This window comes from Cajanus cajan, chromosome 7 (genome assembly GCF_000230855.2).
Source record: "Cajanus cajan strain Asha chromosome 7, NIPB_CcT2T_4, whole genome shotgun sequence".
In the NCBI taxonomy this organism is placed as follows: Eukaryota; Viridiplantae; Streptophyta; class Magnoliopsida; order Fabales; family Fabaceae; genus Cajanus; species Cajanus cajan.
In genome coordinates, this window is record NC_138523.1 from 27,914,714 (window position 1) to 27,934,510 (window position 19,797).

General features: G+C 37.9%; 1 protein-coding gene across 5 annotated transcripts in view; it reads left to right on the plus strand.

The window, feature by feature from the left end:
* LOC145949504 (high mobility group B protein 3) overlaps positions 1 to 18,042 on the plus strand; it is a 45,554-nt gene extending 27,512 nt beyond the window's left edge. Inside the window, exons 1-2 of one of the 5 annotated variants that reach the window (XR_014427750.1) lie at positions 11,676 to 16,347; positions 17,878 to 18,042. Coding sequence is in view for 4 of the 5 variants with exons in the window: in XM_083059481.1 (XP_082915607.1) it covers positions 11,533 to 11,673 (141 nt within the window). In the remaining variant the exon portion in view is untranslated. Of the gene's footprint in view, positions 1 to 11,522 lie in introns of those variants that run through there. The other 4 variants (XM_083059481.1, XM_083059484.1, XM_083059485.1 and 1 more) reach the window with 4 other exon arrangements.
* Positions 18,043 to 19,797: the final 1,755 nt, after the last annotated feature.

The window sequence follows — 19,797 nt, forward strand, 5'->3', positions numbered from 1 at the left end:
TCGAGGCTTCCCCAGTGGAGTCGCCATCTGTCGCCACCGGCCCGAAACGGGCTTTCGGCATTCGCGAAGGATGGTTGGACTCTTTTATTTGTTTAAAAATATGGATTGCTAGAATGACTTATTCTCAAACTGAGACCTTGTCAAACGAGCAATTTTATTAAAAGGCTCACCAATCCATGTTAATCCCAAGCGGGACCCTCCATGGATTAGTGGTTTTCATAAAAAGGAAGGGTTCATGGAGTCGCCACCAATGTTTTACTCAAAACATTGGAAAAAGAGGTTTAAGGCAATCGATTCAAAAATCGACTTCGGCCATTACAACCAGAGTCGGGTAAGGGAGTCGGTTACGCGTGGGGAAGGTGTTAGCACCCCACAGCGCCCCTTTCGGGTTCCCTATGACAGATTATTTAAAAATAATAGTGCGAAATTACTAAATTACCCCTATTTATTCTAAGCAATTATAAATTAACTATCTACATGATGACAGTTTAAATATGTACACACAGAAAGCGGTAAAAGAAGGGACTTTAAAGAGATAAACCTTTGAAGCGTGCTTTCTTATATATCTTGACAGAAATTGGGAAGCGTTTTGGCGTTCCCTCCCTCTACAAGACCGCTCGCTCCCTCCTATAAAATTTTAACTATGGAAATCCGGAGGATTTCCCTTCGACTAGGTTCGAGACTCAAGCAAATGGCTCGTGACTCAAGAACTTCGTCGGATCAACTCTCCGAGTGATTTCTAGGCAGAGCACTGCTCAAAAAAACCCAGAATACTCAAGAAGAGGGTTAAAACTGTGTGTGAAAGTGTCCAATGACGTCCCATTGACGTCATATATATAGGGAAGAGGCTCAATACGGTTTCTGGGGGTCAATACGGTCCGTATTGAAGTTTTGAACTACAATACGGCCGTATTGAATTCAATACGGCCGTATTGAAGTTCAAAAACCTCAATACGGCCGTATTGAAGTTCAGTGCAGCCGTATTGAGTTCAATGCAGCCGTATTGAACTTCAATACGGCCGTATTGAGTTCAGTGCGGCCGTATTGTAGTTTAAAATGTTCAATACGGCCGTACTGAACTCTTGGGAGGCCGTATTGGGCTTCATTCCCTCCACTTTCTTATTTTTTGCTACTCTAAGACCTCTAAACCTACAGATAATCATCCTAGGGTCTTCCAGGGTCTTCCAGGAGTCCTTCCGGCTGACTTTCCTTTAGTCTTCGAGAGTCTTCAAGCTTTATTTCCGACCCGGACAATTTTAGGGGTCTACAGGTATATCTACATCCTTGATAGACTCTCACGTGTAGTACTAGTGGAAGTGGCTTGGAAATTTCATATGTTTCAAGCTTCCACTTAGGATATCCGATTAGTTGCTTAACTTGCTTCTTTTAAGTTTTCTTGTACTTAATTGCTTTACTTTGTTGCCTATAAACGTCTAGAATTGTGTAGTTTTATTTGCTCACGTTTAGTTAAGTGTCAAAAACAAACAAATTGTGAAAAAGCATACAAAAATTTTTGTGAAAAGTTTTGAGGAATTGGAAATACCACAAAGGAGTTTAGTGATTTCCACTTGAAAAGGCTTGGTTATTAAGTGGCTCTTTGTAGCTCACCTCCCTTGATAGTGCAACTTGTACACTTAGACTTCCAAGTGCTATTTTCATTCCTAGAAAAGACCAAAAATATTTTATAACTTTTTGCATAGCATACAAATTCTTTTTGCTTAACCATGAGTCATCATTCTCAAGGTAGTAGTGACTTTGATACTCCTAAAAGTTTTGAAAGAATTGTCAAGGAGGTTGAAGCACTAAAACTTTGGAAAAATGATGAGATGCTTCAAAAACAAAAAGAGAAACTTGAAAAAGAAGTACAAATCATGGCTTTGGAACAAGAAATCCAAAAGATTAAGCAAAGAGAAGAAAAACTTTTAAAAAGTTTAAATAAAAATAAAAGTCCAAAAGGTTCTTCTAGGAGCTCAACCAAGAGCTCCAATGATTCTCAAAGCCAAGCTAATGATGGTAGTATGCATATGGATGCTTACTATCAACCAACACCTAGGAGAGTCATTAAAGAACACAAAGTGAGGGAATCAAGGGTTGATCTCCCTTACTTTCATGGAAAAGATAATGTGGACACCTACTTAGATTGGGAGATGAAAGTGGAACAAATTTTCACTTGTCATAAAGTAGGTGAGGAAAGAAAAGTTCCTTTAGCCACCCTAGCTTTTCAAGGACAAGCCATGTATTGGTGGACATCCTTGGAAAGAGAGAGAAGACTTCATAATGATCCTCCCATCACTTATTGGAATGAGTTAAGGAGTGCTATGAGAAGAAGGCATATACCTTCCTATTATAGTAGGGAGCTTATGGATAAGCTCCAAAGACTCCAACAAAAGGGTATGAGTGTTGAGGAGTATAGGCAAAAGATGGAGTTATATCTCATGAGGGCTGGGATAAGGGAAGAAGAAAGATTGACCATTGCTAGATTTCTAAGTGGTCTTAATTTTGACATAAGAGATAGAGTTGAGTTACTCCCTTATAGGGACCTTGATGATTTGGTCCAACTTTGTATAAGGGTGGAACAACAAAATTTGAGAAAATCCTCTTTTAAAGGTAAAACTCAATCTAGCTCTTATGTTAAGAAAGACTACAAGAGGGAGAGTCACTTTGATTCCTCTAAGAAATTTGGCAAAGAAAAAGAAAAAGAAAAAGAAAGTGATAAAAATAAAAATATTGTCACTTCTAGTAGCAAAACTAGTGATATCAAATGCTTTAAATGTCTTGGGAGAGGACACATAGCCTCTCAATGCCCAACTAAAAAGGTGATGATTTTGAAGGGGCAAGACATTTATAGTAGTGTTGATGAAACTAGTTCCACTACTTCAAGTGATAGTGAATCAAGTGAGGAAGACCATTCCATTGAAAGTGCATATCCTTGTGATGGTCAACTTCTCATGATTAGAAGGCTTCTAGGAAGCCAACCTAATGAGTCTCATCTTTCACAAAGGGAGAACATTTTTCACACAAGGTGTAAAGTTTTAGACAATGCTTGTTCTCTCATTGTAGATAGTGGGTCTTGTTGCAACTGTTGTAGCACAAGGTTGGTGGAGAAGCTTGGTCTTACTATTATTCCTCATCCGAAACCATATCAACTTCATTGGATTAATGAAGATGGGGATATTAATGTTAATCAACAAGTGAAAGTCAAGTTCTCTATTGGTAACTATGAAGACCAAGGGGTTTGTGACATAGTTCCAATGGAAGCTTGTCATATTTTGTTGGGAAGGCCATGGCAATTTGACAAGAAAACCATGCACAATGGCCTTACCAATGAAATTACTTTCACCCATAAAGAAAAGAAATTTGTACTTCATCCTTTGTCTCCTTCACAAGTGATACAGGATCAAGTACAAATGAAAAAGAAAAGAGAAGAAGAAAAAAAAAACTTGAATAAAAAAAAAGAAAAGAAGGAAAAGAAGCATAAATTTTCAAAGAAAGATGAAGAGAAACCTTTTCCAAAAGAAGGAATTCAACAAGAACCTTTTAAAAAAAAAAAAACTTTGATTGTTGAAAAACCTTCTTACATTCTTCTTTGTAAAGGTATGCTTCAGTGTCATAATTTAAGTATTGAACTTAATTCTTTATCTCCTCAAGTTTCTCATTTATTAAAAGAATTTGATGATATATTCCCTAGTGAAGGTGCACAAGGCCTTCCTCCTTTTAGGGGTATAGAACATCAAATTGATTTTGTGCCTGGGGTTAGTCTACCCAATAGACCAGCCTATAGGACAAATCCTCAAGAAACTAAGGAGATCGAGAATCAAGTCCATGAATTATTGAATAAGGGTTGGGTACAAAAGAGTTTGAGTCCCTGTGCTGTGCCTGTATTGTTAGTGCCCAAGAAAGATGGAAAATGGAGAATGTCTTGTGATTGTAGGGCCATTAACAATATCACAATCAAGTACAGGCACCCAATCCCTAGACTTGATGATATGCTTGATGAGTTACATGGTGCTTCCATATTTTCTAAAATTGATCTTAAAAGTGGTTATCACCAAATAAGAATTAAAAAGGGTGATGAGTGGAAAACTGCTTTTAAAACCAAATTTGGATTATATGAGTGGTTAGTTATGCCTTTTGGTTTAACTAATGCACCAAGTACATTCATGAGGCTTATGAATCATGTCTTGAGAGAATGTATAGGAAAATTTGTGGTTGTTTATTTTGATGATATATTAATCTATAGTAGGTCTCAAGATGATCATTTAGGACATCTTAGAGAAGTTATGATGATCCTTAGGGAAAACCAATTATTTGCAAATCTTGAAAAATGTACTTTTTGTGTGGATCATGTGGTTTTCCTAGGGTTCATTGTAAGCAAAAATGGGGTTCAAGTGGATCCCGAGAAAATTAAAGCCATTCAAGAGTGGCCAAAGCCTAAAAATGTTAGTGAAGTTAGGAGTTTTCAGGGTTTAGCAAGTTTTTATAGAAGATTTGTACCTAACTTCTCTAGCATTGCTTCACCCTTGAATGAGCTTGTCAAAAAAGATATTTTATTTGAATGGACTGCCAAGCATGACCAAGCATTTCAATTACTTAAAGATCAACTTACTAATGCACCCATTTTAGCTCTACCTAATTTTGAAAAGACTTTTGAGCTAGAATGTGATGCATCAGGAGTTGGCATAGGAGCTGTGTTATTGCAAGGAGGACACCCCATTGCATATTTTAGTGAAAAACTAAAAGGTGCCTCCCTCAATTACCCTACCTATGATAAGGAGTTGTATGCCTTGGTTAGAGCTTTACAAACTTGGGAGCACTATCTTGTGTCCAAAGAGTTTGTCATCCATAGTGACCATGAGTCACTTAAATATTTAAGAGGTCAAGGTAAATTAAATAAGAGACATGCCAAATGGTTAGAGTTTCTTGAACAATTTCCATATATTATTAAATTCAAAAAAGGAAAATCCAATGTTGTAGCTGATGCTTTATCTAGGAGACATACTTTGCTTGTGTCCCTAGGAACTCAAATTCTTGGATTTGATAATATTAGGGAATTGTATGAAGAAGATCTTGAATTTGGTGTTAATTATAAAAATGTCAACAAAAAGCTTTTGATGGTTTCTATATGGCTGAGGGGTATTTATACAAAGAAGGAAGATTGTGTATACCCCAAGGATCCATTAGGAAACTATTAATTAAAGAAAGTCATGAAGGTGGGCTTATGGGGCACTTTGGTGTTGATAAAACCCTTAGTTTGCTAAAAGAAAAATTTTATTGGCCCCATATGCGAAAAGATGTCCAAAGGCATTGTTTTAGATGTTTAGCTTGTTTACAAGCTATGTCTAAAGTAATGCCTCATGGAACATACACACCTTTGCCTGTTGCTTCTTCTCCTTGGGTGGACATTAGCATGGATTTTGTGCTAGGTTTACCTAGAACCCAAAGGGGAATGGATTCTATTTTTGTGGTAGTGGACCGTTTTAGTAAAATGGCTCATTTTATTCCATGCCACAAAGTAGATGATGCAAGCAACATTGCAAAACTTTTCTTTAGAGATGTGGTTAAACTTCATGGGCTTCCTAAAACTATAGTTTCAGATAGAGATACAAAGTTTCTAAGCCATTTTTGGCGTGTCTTATGGTCAAGACTAGGAACTAAACTCCTCTTTTCAACTACTTGTCATCCTCAAACAGATGGCCAAACTGAGGTAGTGAATAGATCTCTGTCTACTATGCTTAGGGCAGTCCTAAAGGGTAATCACAAATCTTGGGATGAGTTTTTACCTCATATTGAATTTGCCTACAATAGGGTAGTTCATAAAACTACCAATATTTCTCCTTTTGAGGCTGTTTATGGGTTTAATCCTTTAACTCCTTTGGACTTGATACCTCTTCCTAATGTTGAACATTTCATTCATAAGGAAGGGGCTTCAAGGGCTGATTTTGTTAAGAAACTTCATGAAAGGATTAAAATTCATATTCAAAATCAAAATGAGAAATATGCAAAACAAGGAAGTAAAGGCAAGAAGTCTATGATCTTCGAGGAAGGTGATTGGGTTTGGCTTCATTTAAGAAAAGAACGTTTTCCAAATCAAAGGAAGTCTAAACTCAGTCCTAGAGGAGATGGTCCCTTTCAGGTCTTACAGCGTATCAATGATAACGCCTATAGACTTGATTTACCCTCTGACTATGGGGTCAACACCACTTTTAATGTCAGTGATCTTAAACCTTTTGTAGGTGCTAGTGATGATGAGGAAGAGTCTTCAGATTCGAGGACGAATCCTTCTCAAGAGGGAGGGAATGATGGAAGAGCATGGGCTAAAGGCCCAACCACTAGAGCTATGGCCAGGAGGTTACTTGAAGATTTGACTGCTTCAGAGCTTGGTGGGCCCAATGGGCTTGGTGGGCCTAGGGTGCTTCTTACTTGGGCTTAATTGATTATACACCATGTTTAATTGTACTTTCTTAGTTTAGGAATCTATTTTCATGTTGGTCTTGTATTTTGACCATAGATTAGGGTTTAGGCTAGTTGGGCCTAGTTTTGGGCTTCATGGGCCTTTGGGCTTTTGGTACCCAATATTGGGCTCATTATTTTCCTTGTAATATTTCCTATTGATTGTATTATTAGACCATTGTATTTAGGTCATTAGATTAGGTTTTAAGGAGGAATTATTAAAATTGAGGATTAGGCAACATTAGGTTAAATTTGACTTGCATTTAAGTTGAATTTGGAGTCACATTGTTTGCGCCACCTTGGCTGAACAAGTGTGACACAAATTCAACCCTAAATGCTAATCAAATTCAACCTAAATGGATACTAAACACCCATGTGACCGGACCTTGCATGTGAGTTAAGTTTTTGAATTCAAATTCAAATTTGAATTCAAAAACTTGGCGCCACATTAGGCTAGCACATTGGCGCCAAGTGTGAGCCATTTCCGGATGTTATATATGCTACCTCCTTAACCATTTGTACTACTTTTGATCATAATAGAAATTTGTGAGCCTTTGGCCGAGTTTCCTCTCTCAAAAGTCCCCTAGAGTTCATCTTCAAAACCCTAGGATTCCACCTTAGAATCCTCCTCTTTGAAGTGTGCTTTCCATTGATGCTTGAGCTTGGATGCTTCCTTCCTAGTTTAGGTTGAGTTCATCTTGAGTTCGTAGCTGGTAAAGTGTTCATGAGTGAAGAATTAAGTCTCCATTGAAGAAGATCCGGCCTAAGCAAATCCGTGGAGAAGATCATCCATCACTTCTCCTAGGTTTGCTATCAGGAACCTCCTTCTTTTTCTTTGTGTACGAATCACGAACTTAGGGCATGCCCGGGCCCTCAAGCTACATTAAATGGGCACGTGTAAATTGAAAATTCTATTTTAATGCCATATACTTTTCTACTTCACTTCTCTTCTCCCTTTTATCTACTCTAAGCCTCGTCAACAAACCTTAAATGAACAAATACATTTGAAATAAGGACATCATTAGAAACAATGGCTTAATACGCAATAAAAAACACATAAAGATCAATCAAATTGGGCATGACTTGTGGATAAAAGTCCAAATGAAATCAGTGCAAGGGGCATCTCCCTTTAATGGAGGAATGAAAAATGATCATAAATGCTGCAAAGACAAAATTCTGGCAGGAAACCCACTAAGGGGGATGCACAAAAATTAGGGCAAGGTCTGCTAGGAGCCCACAAACAAAAAAGGGTAACCTAGGCAAAAGTGAGGATCAAAGAAAAAAAAATGTCCGCTAGGGAATACATCTCAAGTAACCTAGGCAAAAGTTAGGACAAAGCAGCATCCCGAGCTAAAAATTGAAAGGTGGCTCGAGAAGATCATTTAATCAATATGCAATCCCAAGTCATCGCTTAACTTTGAAGGAAATAATAAGCTAATGCGGAAAATGATTTCCTCACTTTGAATGTGCTTGTTCATCAGCCTAAACCACTAGCCTATCTCGGCCAGCCATTCTTCTATAAACCATTTTTGAAAAAATCCTTTCTAACAAAACTTTTACAAAAAAAAATATGTATATATCCCCTTCCTCTCATTCCTCTTGACCTACATGGCATTAAGATAAATTTGAGAGATACACGAAATATGCATAGTGAACACTCGCAAGGAAAAGATGGAGGTGTCCTAGAACAGAGTCTAGGTACACCTGATCTAAGGGCTAACATATCATATTCAGTACAAGCGAGACGGCGAACTACACCAACCTCAGGTTCAAAAAAGCAACACTAAATTCGACACGACTAAAAGGCTAACAATCCATGTCATTGATCAATCCGCATAGATTAATTTCTTGAAAGTAAAATCAATTTGCATTTAAGAATTAGCAGAGAGGCATCATTGCATAACATGCATAGGGCACAAGTGTGCACAAAATGGTATAACTTCACTTTATAAAAAATAATAAAAAAAATCCAATCCATTCCTGTCTTGCATTTTCATGTGCATCCATGCATCCATTCTCACCATGGGGCATCCACAACCATCCATTAACAATCAAACAATCAATCATCAATGAATCAAAAGGACTCCGCAACAAGCGCCTGGAGAGGCATCACAATACTCACTGTGGCAACGGGCAACACTAGAATCTCTATCAACCATCTACTCTTTTACCCACCAACACAAGGGCACCACTTACCAAGAATCCTCGTCAAGGGGCAATCACATCATCAGCACCAACAAACAGCCTGGAGAGGTTATGAAAATACTACGGCCTGGAGAGGCTATGAAAATACTACGGCCTGGAGAGGCTATGAAAATACTACGACCTGGAGAGGCTACGAAAATACTACGGCCTGGAGAGGCTACAAAAATACTACGGCCTGGAGAGGCTACAAAAATACTACAACAACAAAGAGGGTTACCTACCTTTAGAATAGGCCGGATGAATCCCTAAATATCAGTCCAGCTTAGAGAGGCTGAGCTCAAAATATACTCCCTCTTTAACAAGCTACAAATAAAGAAACACGCTACCATGAGACACGCAGAAGCAGTAGGAAGCATTTACATCAAGACCAGAAGCCTAGATGTTTCGGTTTACCATCCTTATCACCTGACGGAGCATATAAACCAACACTCAGTTGCTCTTAGGGACAAGGATACAAGTAAACACCATCTACCCGAAGGAAATGGTGTGGGGGCATCTACACTGTTGAAGTAAAGGAGAAGATTCGAACATAACAAGTGACATAGGGCACTCACATGGATCTTGAAGCCTAGATGTTTCGGTTCACCATCCTTGACACCCAATAGAGCATACAATCCAACACTCAGTTGCTCCAAGGGGCAAGGATATAGGTAACACTGTCTACCCGAAGGAAACAACGTGAAGGTATCAATTGTCAAAACAAGAGTGAAGATCCGAATTTTCACCTCACTATCACAAGAGGAACAATGGAGCTTCTACTCGAAGACTAAAGATCAGGTGTATAGTTTGTCAGCCTTGTTACCCAATAGAGTATGCAACTGCTCTAAAGGGTGAGGATACGAACAAATACACCTATCTAAGGGAAACAACGTAGAAGCGCCAACACCAAAGAGACGAAGAGAAGACCCGAAAAAAATGTCTACGTCTTTACTTGCCTTTGGAAAAGCAACACATTACTATTGCAAAGGACAAGTAAAAAAGGGCAGCTGTAGACACCCAACTTCGTCCGGGGGCATGCAAACAAGGAAATTATGAAGGGAAGGAGCTTCTGAAGCATGCCAACAACAGGATAGGACATTAGAAGGCCCAAAATCCAAACAATCTGGTTTAGTAGCCTCGAACGGCCTATTGCAAAACCAGAACGGGCTTTTCCCAATTTGGAACGGGCCGTTCCAAGTTCCTAAAAGGGCCTAAAACCCTAGTTTAGAATGGACCGTTTCAAACTCCTCAAAAAATGGCTAAAATCTTAACTGGAACGGGTCATTCCAAAACTAGAACGGGCCGTTCCAAGTTATTAAAATGGCTTAAAAATCCTTGTTTTAAATGCCCGTTCCAGTCTACCAAATTGTGTGTTAATCTTATCTCTGGAATGGGCCGTTCTAGTTTCAGAACGGGTCGTTCCAATTACGAAATTAACACATAACGGCCAGATCCAGATTGGGCCGTTCTGTACCCTTTCCGATGCCTATAAATAGACAGCTTGGGCACAGTTCTCAGGACCTCAAAAATTTCGTCCAAGACTCCTCAGAGCTCAAAATTTCTCTCTCTCCCTCCTATTGTATTTCTTGAGATTTGTGAGGTATTTGTGTAGTGTGAAAAGTTGCCACAAAGCACCTAAAATTTCCATATCGGAAGATTTAACAAAGCTTGCTACGAGGTATTTCAATTAATCTTCTTCTCTCTCTTTTATTTCTTACTTTTGATAAATATTGTTATAATAAAAACAATCATGTAGATATTTTAGAGTCAATTGTTTAATTTAAATTTCAAGCATGTAAATAATCATCAATAAAAGAGAATTTAATATTTATATTATTATTATTTATAATGTTAACTTCGTCATAGGGTACCGATTAAGGGCGTCGTAGGGGTTCTTAATACCTTCCCTACACATAATCGATCCCCGAACCCAATTCTGGTTATCCAGGCCATTATTGGACTTTAAAAAACCTTTTCTTTTTCCAATGTTTTGAGTAAAACATTAGTGGCGACTCCATAGAACCTATTTTCAAAATCATTGATTAAAGATTAGTCTGGTGTCTGGGCATTCCTTAATTGATGAGACTTTCAAAAGGATGTTTAAACCATAGGTCGCAAGATCGAAAATTTTTGGATTGCGACAAGGAAGCATTGAGCCCTTTTGGAGGTGCTGAGGGCTTTTTTCTTTTACAATTTGACTTTATGGTATTCATCAAAGTTGTAGCCTTCGATCTTAGCTTTCTAATGGAATTGGAAGCACCTAAAAAGGAGGTCTAGAATTCAAGATATGGATGTTTTTAGTGAATAGAGGTCAAGATGTCAGCATTAGTTATAACTGTTGTGATTTTTGTAAGTTTTGACAAAGTAGATGGTGGAATTAGGACTTGATGTACTCATAAGAGTTTTAGGAAATATTCTTATCTTTCATATAAGATAAGGATGAGCATGATAGAAGTAGTATAACTCCCAATATGTTGTTTTATGTGAAGGATTCCATTTCACAATAAGTGATTTGGTTAAGTTGAAAGTTATTTTGGGTGCTTAAGTTGATTTATATTGTTTAGGTTGTGTAAGTTGGCATGATAGATGAATTTTAAACATGTTGGGTGATTTGTATTTTTGGTTGATTATGTTGTATGTTGTTGAAGTTGTTTATAAGGTTGTAAAGTTGCTAAGTTGCCTGATGAAGATGAGTTGAATAGTTGTTGGCTCAAGTTGTTTATATGTTGTATATTTGATGACACTAAGTTTCTTATATGTTGTCTATTGTTTAATTATTAATAATTTGAGATGTATAAGTTGAAGTATTTTATTGTTGTAAAGTTGTTTAAAGTTGTTGAGTTGCATTGAGTTGATTTAAAGTTATCAAGATGACTATTGTTGTAAAGCTGAATGAAGGATGTTGATGGAGGACCATCCTTGAGACATCATATAGGGCCTATCACAAGTTCCATGGCTAGGAGAGTAGAGGAAGATGAAGAACACACCACACCAAAAGCCATGATCATCATGTGTGTGGATTTTGGGCCCTCTCCTTAGCTTGTTGCTTTCCTTTCCTATTTTGCCCTTGTATTTTGGGGTACATTAGCTATTAGGATTTTATTGTGTATTTTTATTTAGCCTTTGTATTATGGGGCAAAAATAGGCTTAGGATTTATTTAGGGACTTAACCTTGACTAGTAAGGTCAAAAGTCCATTTCTTTCATTTTCTAGGACTAAGGGTACTTTAGTCTTTTTGGATAGATAAGAGACATTTCATTTGGGCTGCATCTAGGGTTCATTTAGGGTGCATTTGGACTTGAAATTTTCGGCCAAATGCTCCCAAGAAACCCTAGGATGCTCTCCTATCTCTATAAGTACTCTAGTCCCTCCACCTTGTACCCACTTTGGAATATATGCATTTTGAGTGAGCCTTTGTGCCTCAAAATCCTTCCTTAGTCTCCTAGGGTCCTCTTGCCCAACCTCCTCTCCTCTCTACCCTAAAGAGAGTTTGAGTTTCCCTTGAGTGGCCTCCACCAACCCTTGGTGGAGAGAGCTAGCCAAGAGCACCAAAAACACCTTCCACCTTCCCACCTCCATTTTTGTCCACCTTCACCTCCACCCTTCAATGTTGTTTTTCCACCACCCTTGAGGAACATCCAGCCATCATCCTTCTTCCTAGACCGTGGAGAAAGAGGGAGCTCCTCCTTGGAAGCCAAAGAACACACCATGGAAGGAAGGAGCCCATCATGTGGTATCAAGAGCCATGGTTGTCTTCAAGGGTGACTTGTTTCCTTCTCTTGTGTCTTTAAAATTTTTCCTTGTCATGTCTATGTCTTCTTACATGTCTTGATGTTATCTTTGATGTTGTCTTCTCAAATATTGCTTGAAATATTGTGTTCTTGTTGAGTGGTTCATTACTTGTTCATGAGCCTCCTTGTTCTCCTTTAGGATTCTCTTAAAATAGGTTCTTTTGTGCTTTTCTCTATTTTGTCTTGGCTGGAAATTTTTGTTTCAAGAACATGATGAACATGTTGAACACTACATGAACTCTATTTTGATCTTTTCTCATCCAAGTTTTGTCAAAGTTATGTTTCCCTCTCTTTTTCTTTCTCCTTAAAATTCAAAATTTATGCATGACACACCTTGGTTTGCATGAAACATGAAAAATGATGCATGACACCTCTTTCCTTGTGGCTGGCTGAACCATATATATCCATCTTAGAAGTCAATCTTGCATGATAATTAGTCCTTAACATGCTCCAAGATTTTTTGAGTTTCTATGTGTAACTTGTATCTTGCACATTTATGGTTAGCCACTCTTGCATGCCACCATCACCCCTTGTCTTGTTGCCCATTTTATGAGTCAACCAAGTGAGATGTAAGTCTGAAATATTGCTGAACATACTGCAAAAATATGCACCTAACAAGAAGACAAAAGTACCAAAGACACTTCACCCAAAACTTGCCATTTACATGCTACTAGTCCTTTCTGTCCCCTTCCTTTTTTTGTGTAACCTTGTAAACCACCACAAGTGTAAAAACCAAGCAACATAATAAGAAAAATAGTATCAAAATATGATCCCATGGGCTGGCCAAAAAGCTGGTACAAAAATTGAATGGAAAAGAAAAGAAAAGAAAAAAAAATTAAAAGGAATTGTTGCCAAACTTGTGGACTTGGACATTTTTACCCTACACATTTGGACTTGGACTTGGACTATCTTTGGACCTATTTGAGACCAAAATCTTGGCTGAACTTGGACAAATACCTTGGCTGGACTTGGGAGGATGGACATGAAATTATAAAGACAAGAAATACTAAACACTTAATTCTACTCTAGAACCATTCTAGGATTTCCTTTGAGTGCTTTCCTTTTTAAATGTGCCTTAATTTTTGCTTGTCTTTCTTGGAATTCTTTGTGTTTTGTCTCATCAATATTCCCTTTGAGTTTAGCCTTTCTAATTGATCATTTTTAGTTTTCATTTCCTTGGCCTCCTTCTTGCTCCTGGTTGGTTTACTTCGTGTAGATAAAGTACACTACAATTTTCCCTTACAAATTTTGGGAGATTGAGTGGGAGGAGTTGTTCGTGTAGCCCAAAGTACCTTGGAAGGATTACTAAAAGTATTGGAGTGTAGACACCTTGGGAGAGGACTAGCCAAGTTTGCTCATTGTGAAGGAACCACCATTGGAAGCTTGAAGACTTTAATTTCTTGTTTTCTCTTTTGTGCCTTTTTCTTTCCCTTTCTTGTTGTTTTTGTTGGGCCACTTGTGTATTGGTCCTTATTCATTTGTTGGGTTGTAATTGGCCTTTTAACTAATTAAATTTTGTAATAATTTCGTTTAGTACTTGTGGAAGTGTCTTGAATACCCCCAAGGTCACTTCAAGCTTCCACCCTAGGGCCTCCGACTAGCCTATGTTTTATTGCTTTCATTTACTCTTTGTTATTGTTAGTATGCATGCTTTAGGTTCTCTTCTTCGTTTAGAAGGCTCTAAATTTGCCTACTAAGGGTCTGTGCACACACTCACACTTTTGTGACAAATTTGATTTTTGTGAGAAAAGTGAAAAGGGGCTTAGTGATTTCTACTTGAAAAGGCTTGATTTTTAAGAGATCCCTAGTGGTCCACCTCCCTTGATAGTTCACTTTGTACACTTAGGCCTCCTATCACTATTCTTGCCCTCAAAATTCTTTTGTGAAAACCGTTTATCACTCACTCTTTGTGAAAACATTTCCAAGAACTTCTTTGTGAAAACCTTTATTGATCAAAGATGAGTGATCATTCAAGTGTGAGGGTTCAAAATACTCATAGTAGTAGACATAGTCTTACGGATGAGCTTAGAGAACTTAGGGAGTATATAAAAAGAAAAGAAGAAGAAAATGCAAAAAAGAGAGGAAGAATATAAGAGAAAAGATAGAGAAAATGAGAAAAACAATAAGGAAATAAAAGAGATGTTAGCAAAACTAGTCATGGGAGGGGGAGTTGGGGGATCTAACCCAAGGGTAAGCATCCCTAGAAGTGAAAGTGAGGGTAGTCAACACCCTACAAACCCCCTAAGTGATAGCCATTATAGTAGTCATCACAATGATAATTACTATCAAAGGCCACCAAGAACACAAAGACCAAGACCAAGGGAGTCTTCCAATAAGGAACCCAACATTACTCTTCCCTCATTTCATGGCAAAGACAATGTTGAAACATATTTAGATTGGGAAATGAAAGTTGAACAACTTTTTTCTTGCCATGGAATAAGTGAAGAGAAAAAGGTTTCTTTAGCAACCCTTAGCTTCCAAGGGCATGCTATGTATTGGTGGACCTCTTTAGAAAAAGAAAGAAGAATGCATCATGAACCCCCAATTCAATATTGGAATGAACTCCGTAGTGACTTAAGGAGGAGGCATATTCCCCCATACTATGACCGTGAGCTTATGGATAAGCTTCAAAGGTTGAAACAAGGGTCATCTAGTGTGGAGGAGTATGGGCAACAAATGGAGTTACTTATGATGAGGGCGGGTATAAGGGAAGAAGATAGGACTACCATTTCTAGATTTCAAAGTGGCCTAAATCTTGAAATAAGAGACAAAGTTGAACTTTTACCTTATAGAGATTTCAATGAGCTTGTTCAACTTTGTTCAAGAGTAGAGCATCAACTCAAAAGAAATTTTTTTAGAAAAGACTTCACTCCCTCTTATTCCAAGAACTTCAAGAAGGAGGGCCCCTCTTCCAAACCTTATTCCAAAGAAAAAGAGCAAGAAAAAGAAAAATCTTCTTTTAAAGCACCTTCCAAAGATGTTAAAACAAGTGACATCAAGTGTTTTAAGTGTCTTGGCCGTGGGCACATTGCTTCTCAATGCCCAACAAAGAAAACCATGATTTTAAGGGGCCAAGATCACTATAGTAGCCTTGATGAAGCTACTTCCTCATCTTCGAGTGATGAAGAAGAAGTTTTAGAGTCCGAGGAAGAAACTTACCCATGTGAAGGAGACTTATTAATGGTAAGAAGGCTTCTTGGGAACCAATCTAGTAATTTAGACCAATCCCAAAGAGAGAACTTGTTTCATACAAGATGCAAGGTTTTAGAAAATACTTGTTCTCTCATTGTGGATAGTGGGTCTAGTTGTAATTGTTGTAGTACTAGATTGGTTAACAAGTTAGCCTTGACTACTCTACCTCATGTAACACCCCAATTTTCAAAAAGGTTATTATTATTATTATTATTATTATTATTATTATTATTAGATGGTATTTGGTCATAATTATTTTAATAATTATAGAGGAATATTATTTTGTACGTTTTAAATAATTATTATTTTGGACAATTATTTTGTACGTATTAAATAAGTATTTTTATTAGCATTTTTAAATAAATATTTATATGTTTTAAGAGAAGGTTGATTTTATATGATATTTTGTTATTGAAATTATATTATTATATTTAGGGTCAGAAATATATTATTATTATAGAGAAAAAATATTTTATAATATACATGTATTTATTTTATTTAATTATTTTGAGGAAAATTAGAAGTGGGTTAGAAGAGAAGGAAAATGGGTTGGGTTGACCCAGTCCAATGGATTAATTTTAAGAAAGGAGTCAGGTGGTGTTAACCCTATCTACCTCATTTGCGTTCTGAAGGGTTAGGGAAAAAAAGAGGAGAAACAAAGAGCTCTAAGGAAGAGTACTCAGGAACGATCTTAGATCACACCAAGACCATTCATCTTCTGCTCATCCAGGTACGGGGGAGATGGGTTTCTTCATATTCGGGTAGTGAGGGCAATCCCTAAGTCCCTCTAGGAACTTTATTTAAAATTCTGAACGATTATCTGTGCAATCGATGTTCTAAATTCTTAATTCATTTGGAAGAACTTATTTCTTGAATTGTCTTTGAATCCCATTGGGGCTTTCTTGTTAATTCTTTATCCTTAAATTTGATGACTTGAATTTTATGTGTTAAGAAGAGTTTAGATTTTTTTTTTGTAAAACCAATGGAAACCAATTTTTGAGGCTTGAGATGTGTATGGATTGATTTGGAACGTATGAAGAATATAAATGGAGTTAAACTGAACCAACGGGGTGTAGAAGTAGTGAAAATTGGTAAAAACCTTGTTGAAACTCGTAAAACGCAGGTTTAATTTCACAGAGGGGAGTCTGGGCAGAGATTTAGGCGCTCAGCGCCAGTTTTGGGCGTCGGGCGTCGGGACCCCGACATACGTTTGTAATTTTGCGATATCTTTCTGTGTAGTTATCCAAATCGAGTTCCGTTTGTTTTGTTAGAAACTAGACATCTGGGGCTACCAATTAGACACAATAATCGTGTAAAAATATTAATATTTCATCAAGTTATGTGAGTTGCAATTTGAGCCTTCCAATCTGTGTGCGAACCACAACATCAATTTTTGTGAGCCCTGAATGGTAACCTAAACGACTTTATTAGGATTTGTGTTCTTCATGAAAGTTGTAGATATTGATGTTAGGATTCTAATGGATTTGGGATCACTTAGAAAGGATATGTATATCTCGCGTTATGGTTAAATTATTAACTGAATGTCATAGATATTGTGATGTGTGTGAAGAATTATGTGAAATTTGTGGTCTATGATGTTGATAACTTAATGATAGGTACCTAGCATGTGAGGATGATATTGCATGGATTGTTATTGACATGTGATGATGTTATATAATGGAGATGCATTAATTATGAGTTACGTGGGATGCATGAGTTGCATGAGACTTATGAGTTGCGTGTGGTGCTTGAGAAGCCAGACGTGGCTATATTGCATTGGACCCTGGGCCCAGAGAGGGGCTGAGACAGGGGGGACCATGACGGGAGGCATTCCATGCGTGGGCCGTTGGGTGTTTAACTGCGCAGCTCACTGGCCACAGAGGGTTTAACGGTGGGTGGATTGCCTTTGCACGGGCCGCTGGGTGTTTAACCGTGCAACATACCAGCCCTGGGAGGGTGTGAGAACGGTATGCCCGCATTGGCAACAACTAAGGGAATTGACAAGGTACGCCCATTGTGCGGAGTGCCAAGTTGAGACTCTTAGGAGAGGAGATGTGTATGAGCATATAGTGAGCATGTGTATGAAAGCTTGTATGATTGAAAAAAAAATGATGTTTGGTAATTATATGAGATGTATTTGTTGTTTATATTTAATGATGATATTTTGGTGCACGGTGTGTGGTGAGAATTGGGTAGCTCTATGTTCATATATGATGTTATCTATCTCTCACCGTCCTGTTTTTATGTGGTTTTCTTTTAGGTGAAGATGAAGGCACTCATAGTGTTGAGTTCTAAAGGGAAAGGGTTCTGCTCTGATAGGATGTGACATTGGGGCATGAATTTAGGATGCTTTAGTTATGAATTGTTATTTGTCGTTTGAGAAGACTTATTTTTAAGAGTTTTATATTCACCTTATATTTGTAAATTCTGGATTCCTTTCATTTTCTTTAGAGACCTTGATAATTTTCTTTTAAGAGTAAAACTTTATTATTATTATTATTATTTCTATTTATTTCAAGACTTGTGAACCTATGAGTTTTTATTAAAATATGTGGACCCTTCTTGATGTTATATTTATTGAATTATTCTTATTGTTGTTACTTATTTATTATGGGGTAGAAGGGTGTCACACCTCACCCTAAACCTTACAAGTTACAATGGATAAATGAGGAGGGAGGTATTGTGGTCAACCAACAAGTAAATGTACCTATCTCCATTGGCAAGTATAAAGATGAAATTTTATGTGATATAGTGCCATTGGATGCTAGTCACATTTTACTTGGAAGGCCTTGGCAATTTGACAAGAAAACTATTCATGAAGGCCTTTCTAATAAAATAAGTTTCCACCACTTGGGCAAGAAAATTGTGTTATGTCCTCTATCACCTTCCCAAGTGAGTGAGGACCAACTCAAAATGAAAGCCAAAAGAGAAGAGGATGAAAAAAAAATAAGAAAACAAAAGAAAGAAAAAAAAGGTCTCCCCTTAAAAGCTATGTCGCCACCGGCCCGAACGGGCCTCGGCGGTCGCGAAGACGGTCGAGCTCGCTTTTATTTTAGTTTTGAAAATGTATTGGATTATTAGAACGACTTGTTCTCAAACTGAGACCTTGTCGATCCTATCCAATTTATTTATTAAAACGTCTCACCAATCCATATTAATCCCAAGCGGGACCCTCCGTGGATTAGTGGTTTTCGCAAAAGGAGGGTTCGTGGAGTCGCCACCAATGTTTTACTCAAAACATTGGAAAAAGGGATAAGGCAATTGATTTTATAAATCAACTTTGGCCATTACAACCAGAGTCGGGTAAGGGAGTCGGTTACGCGTGGGGAAGGTGTTAGCACCCCACAGCGCCCCTTTCGGGTTCCCTATGACAGATTATTTCTAAAATAATAGCGTAAAATTACTAAATTACCCCTATTTATTATAAGCGATTATAAATTAACTATCTACATGATGACAGTTTAAATATGCACACAGAAAGCAGTAAAAGGAAGGATTTAAGAAGAAACCTCTTGAAGAGTGCTTTTATATATTGAGTAAAACTGGGAAGCTTTTTGGCGTTCCCTCGCTCTACAAGCTCGCTCGCTCTCTCCTATAAAATTTTGACTATGGAAATCCGGAGGATTTCCCTTCGACTAGGTTCGAATCTCCAAGCTAAGTGCTCGGAATTCCAGAACTTCGTCGGATCGACTCCCAGAGAGATTTCTAGGGCAGAACACTGCTCAAAAACCCCAGAATACTCAAGGAGGGAGTCAAAACTGAGTGTGAAAGTGTGGAATGACGTCCAATTGACGTCATATTTATAGGGAATAGGCGCAATACGGCCTACAGGGGCAATACGGCCGTATTGAAATTTTTGAACTTCAATACGGTCGTATTGAAGTTCAATACGGTCGTATTGAAATTCAGAAATTTCAATGCGCCCGTATTGAGTTCGCTGCGGTTGTATTGAAGTGTCAATACGGTCGTATTGACTTCAGTACGGCCGTATTGAAGTTTCAGAAACTTCAATACGCCGTATTGAGTTCACTACGACCGTATTGAAGCTTCAATACGGCCGTATTAAGTTCAGTACGGCCGTATTGGGCTTCATTCCCTCCACTTCCTTATTTTTGAGCTATCCTAAGACCTCTAGACCTACAGAGAACCCTCCCAGGGCCTTCCAGGAGTCCTTCTGGCT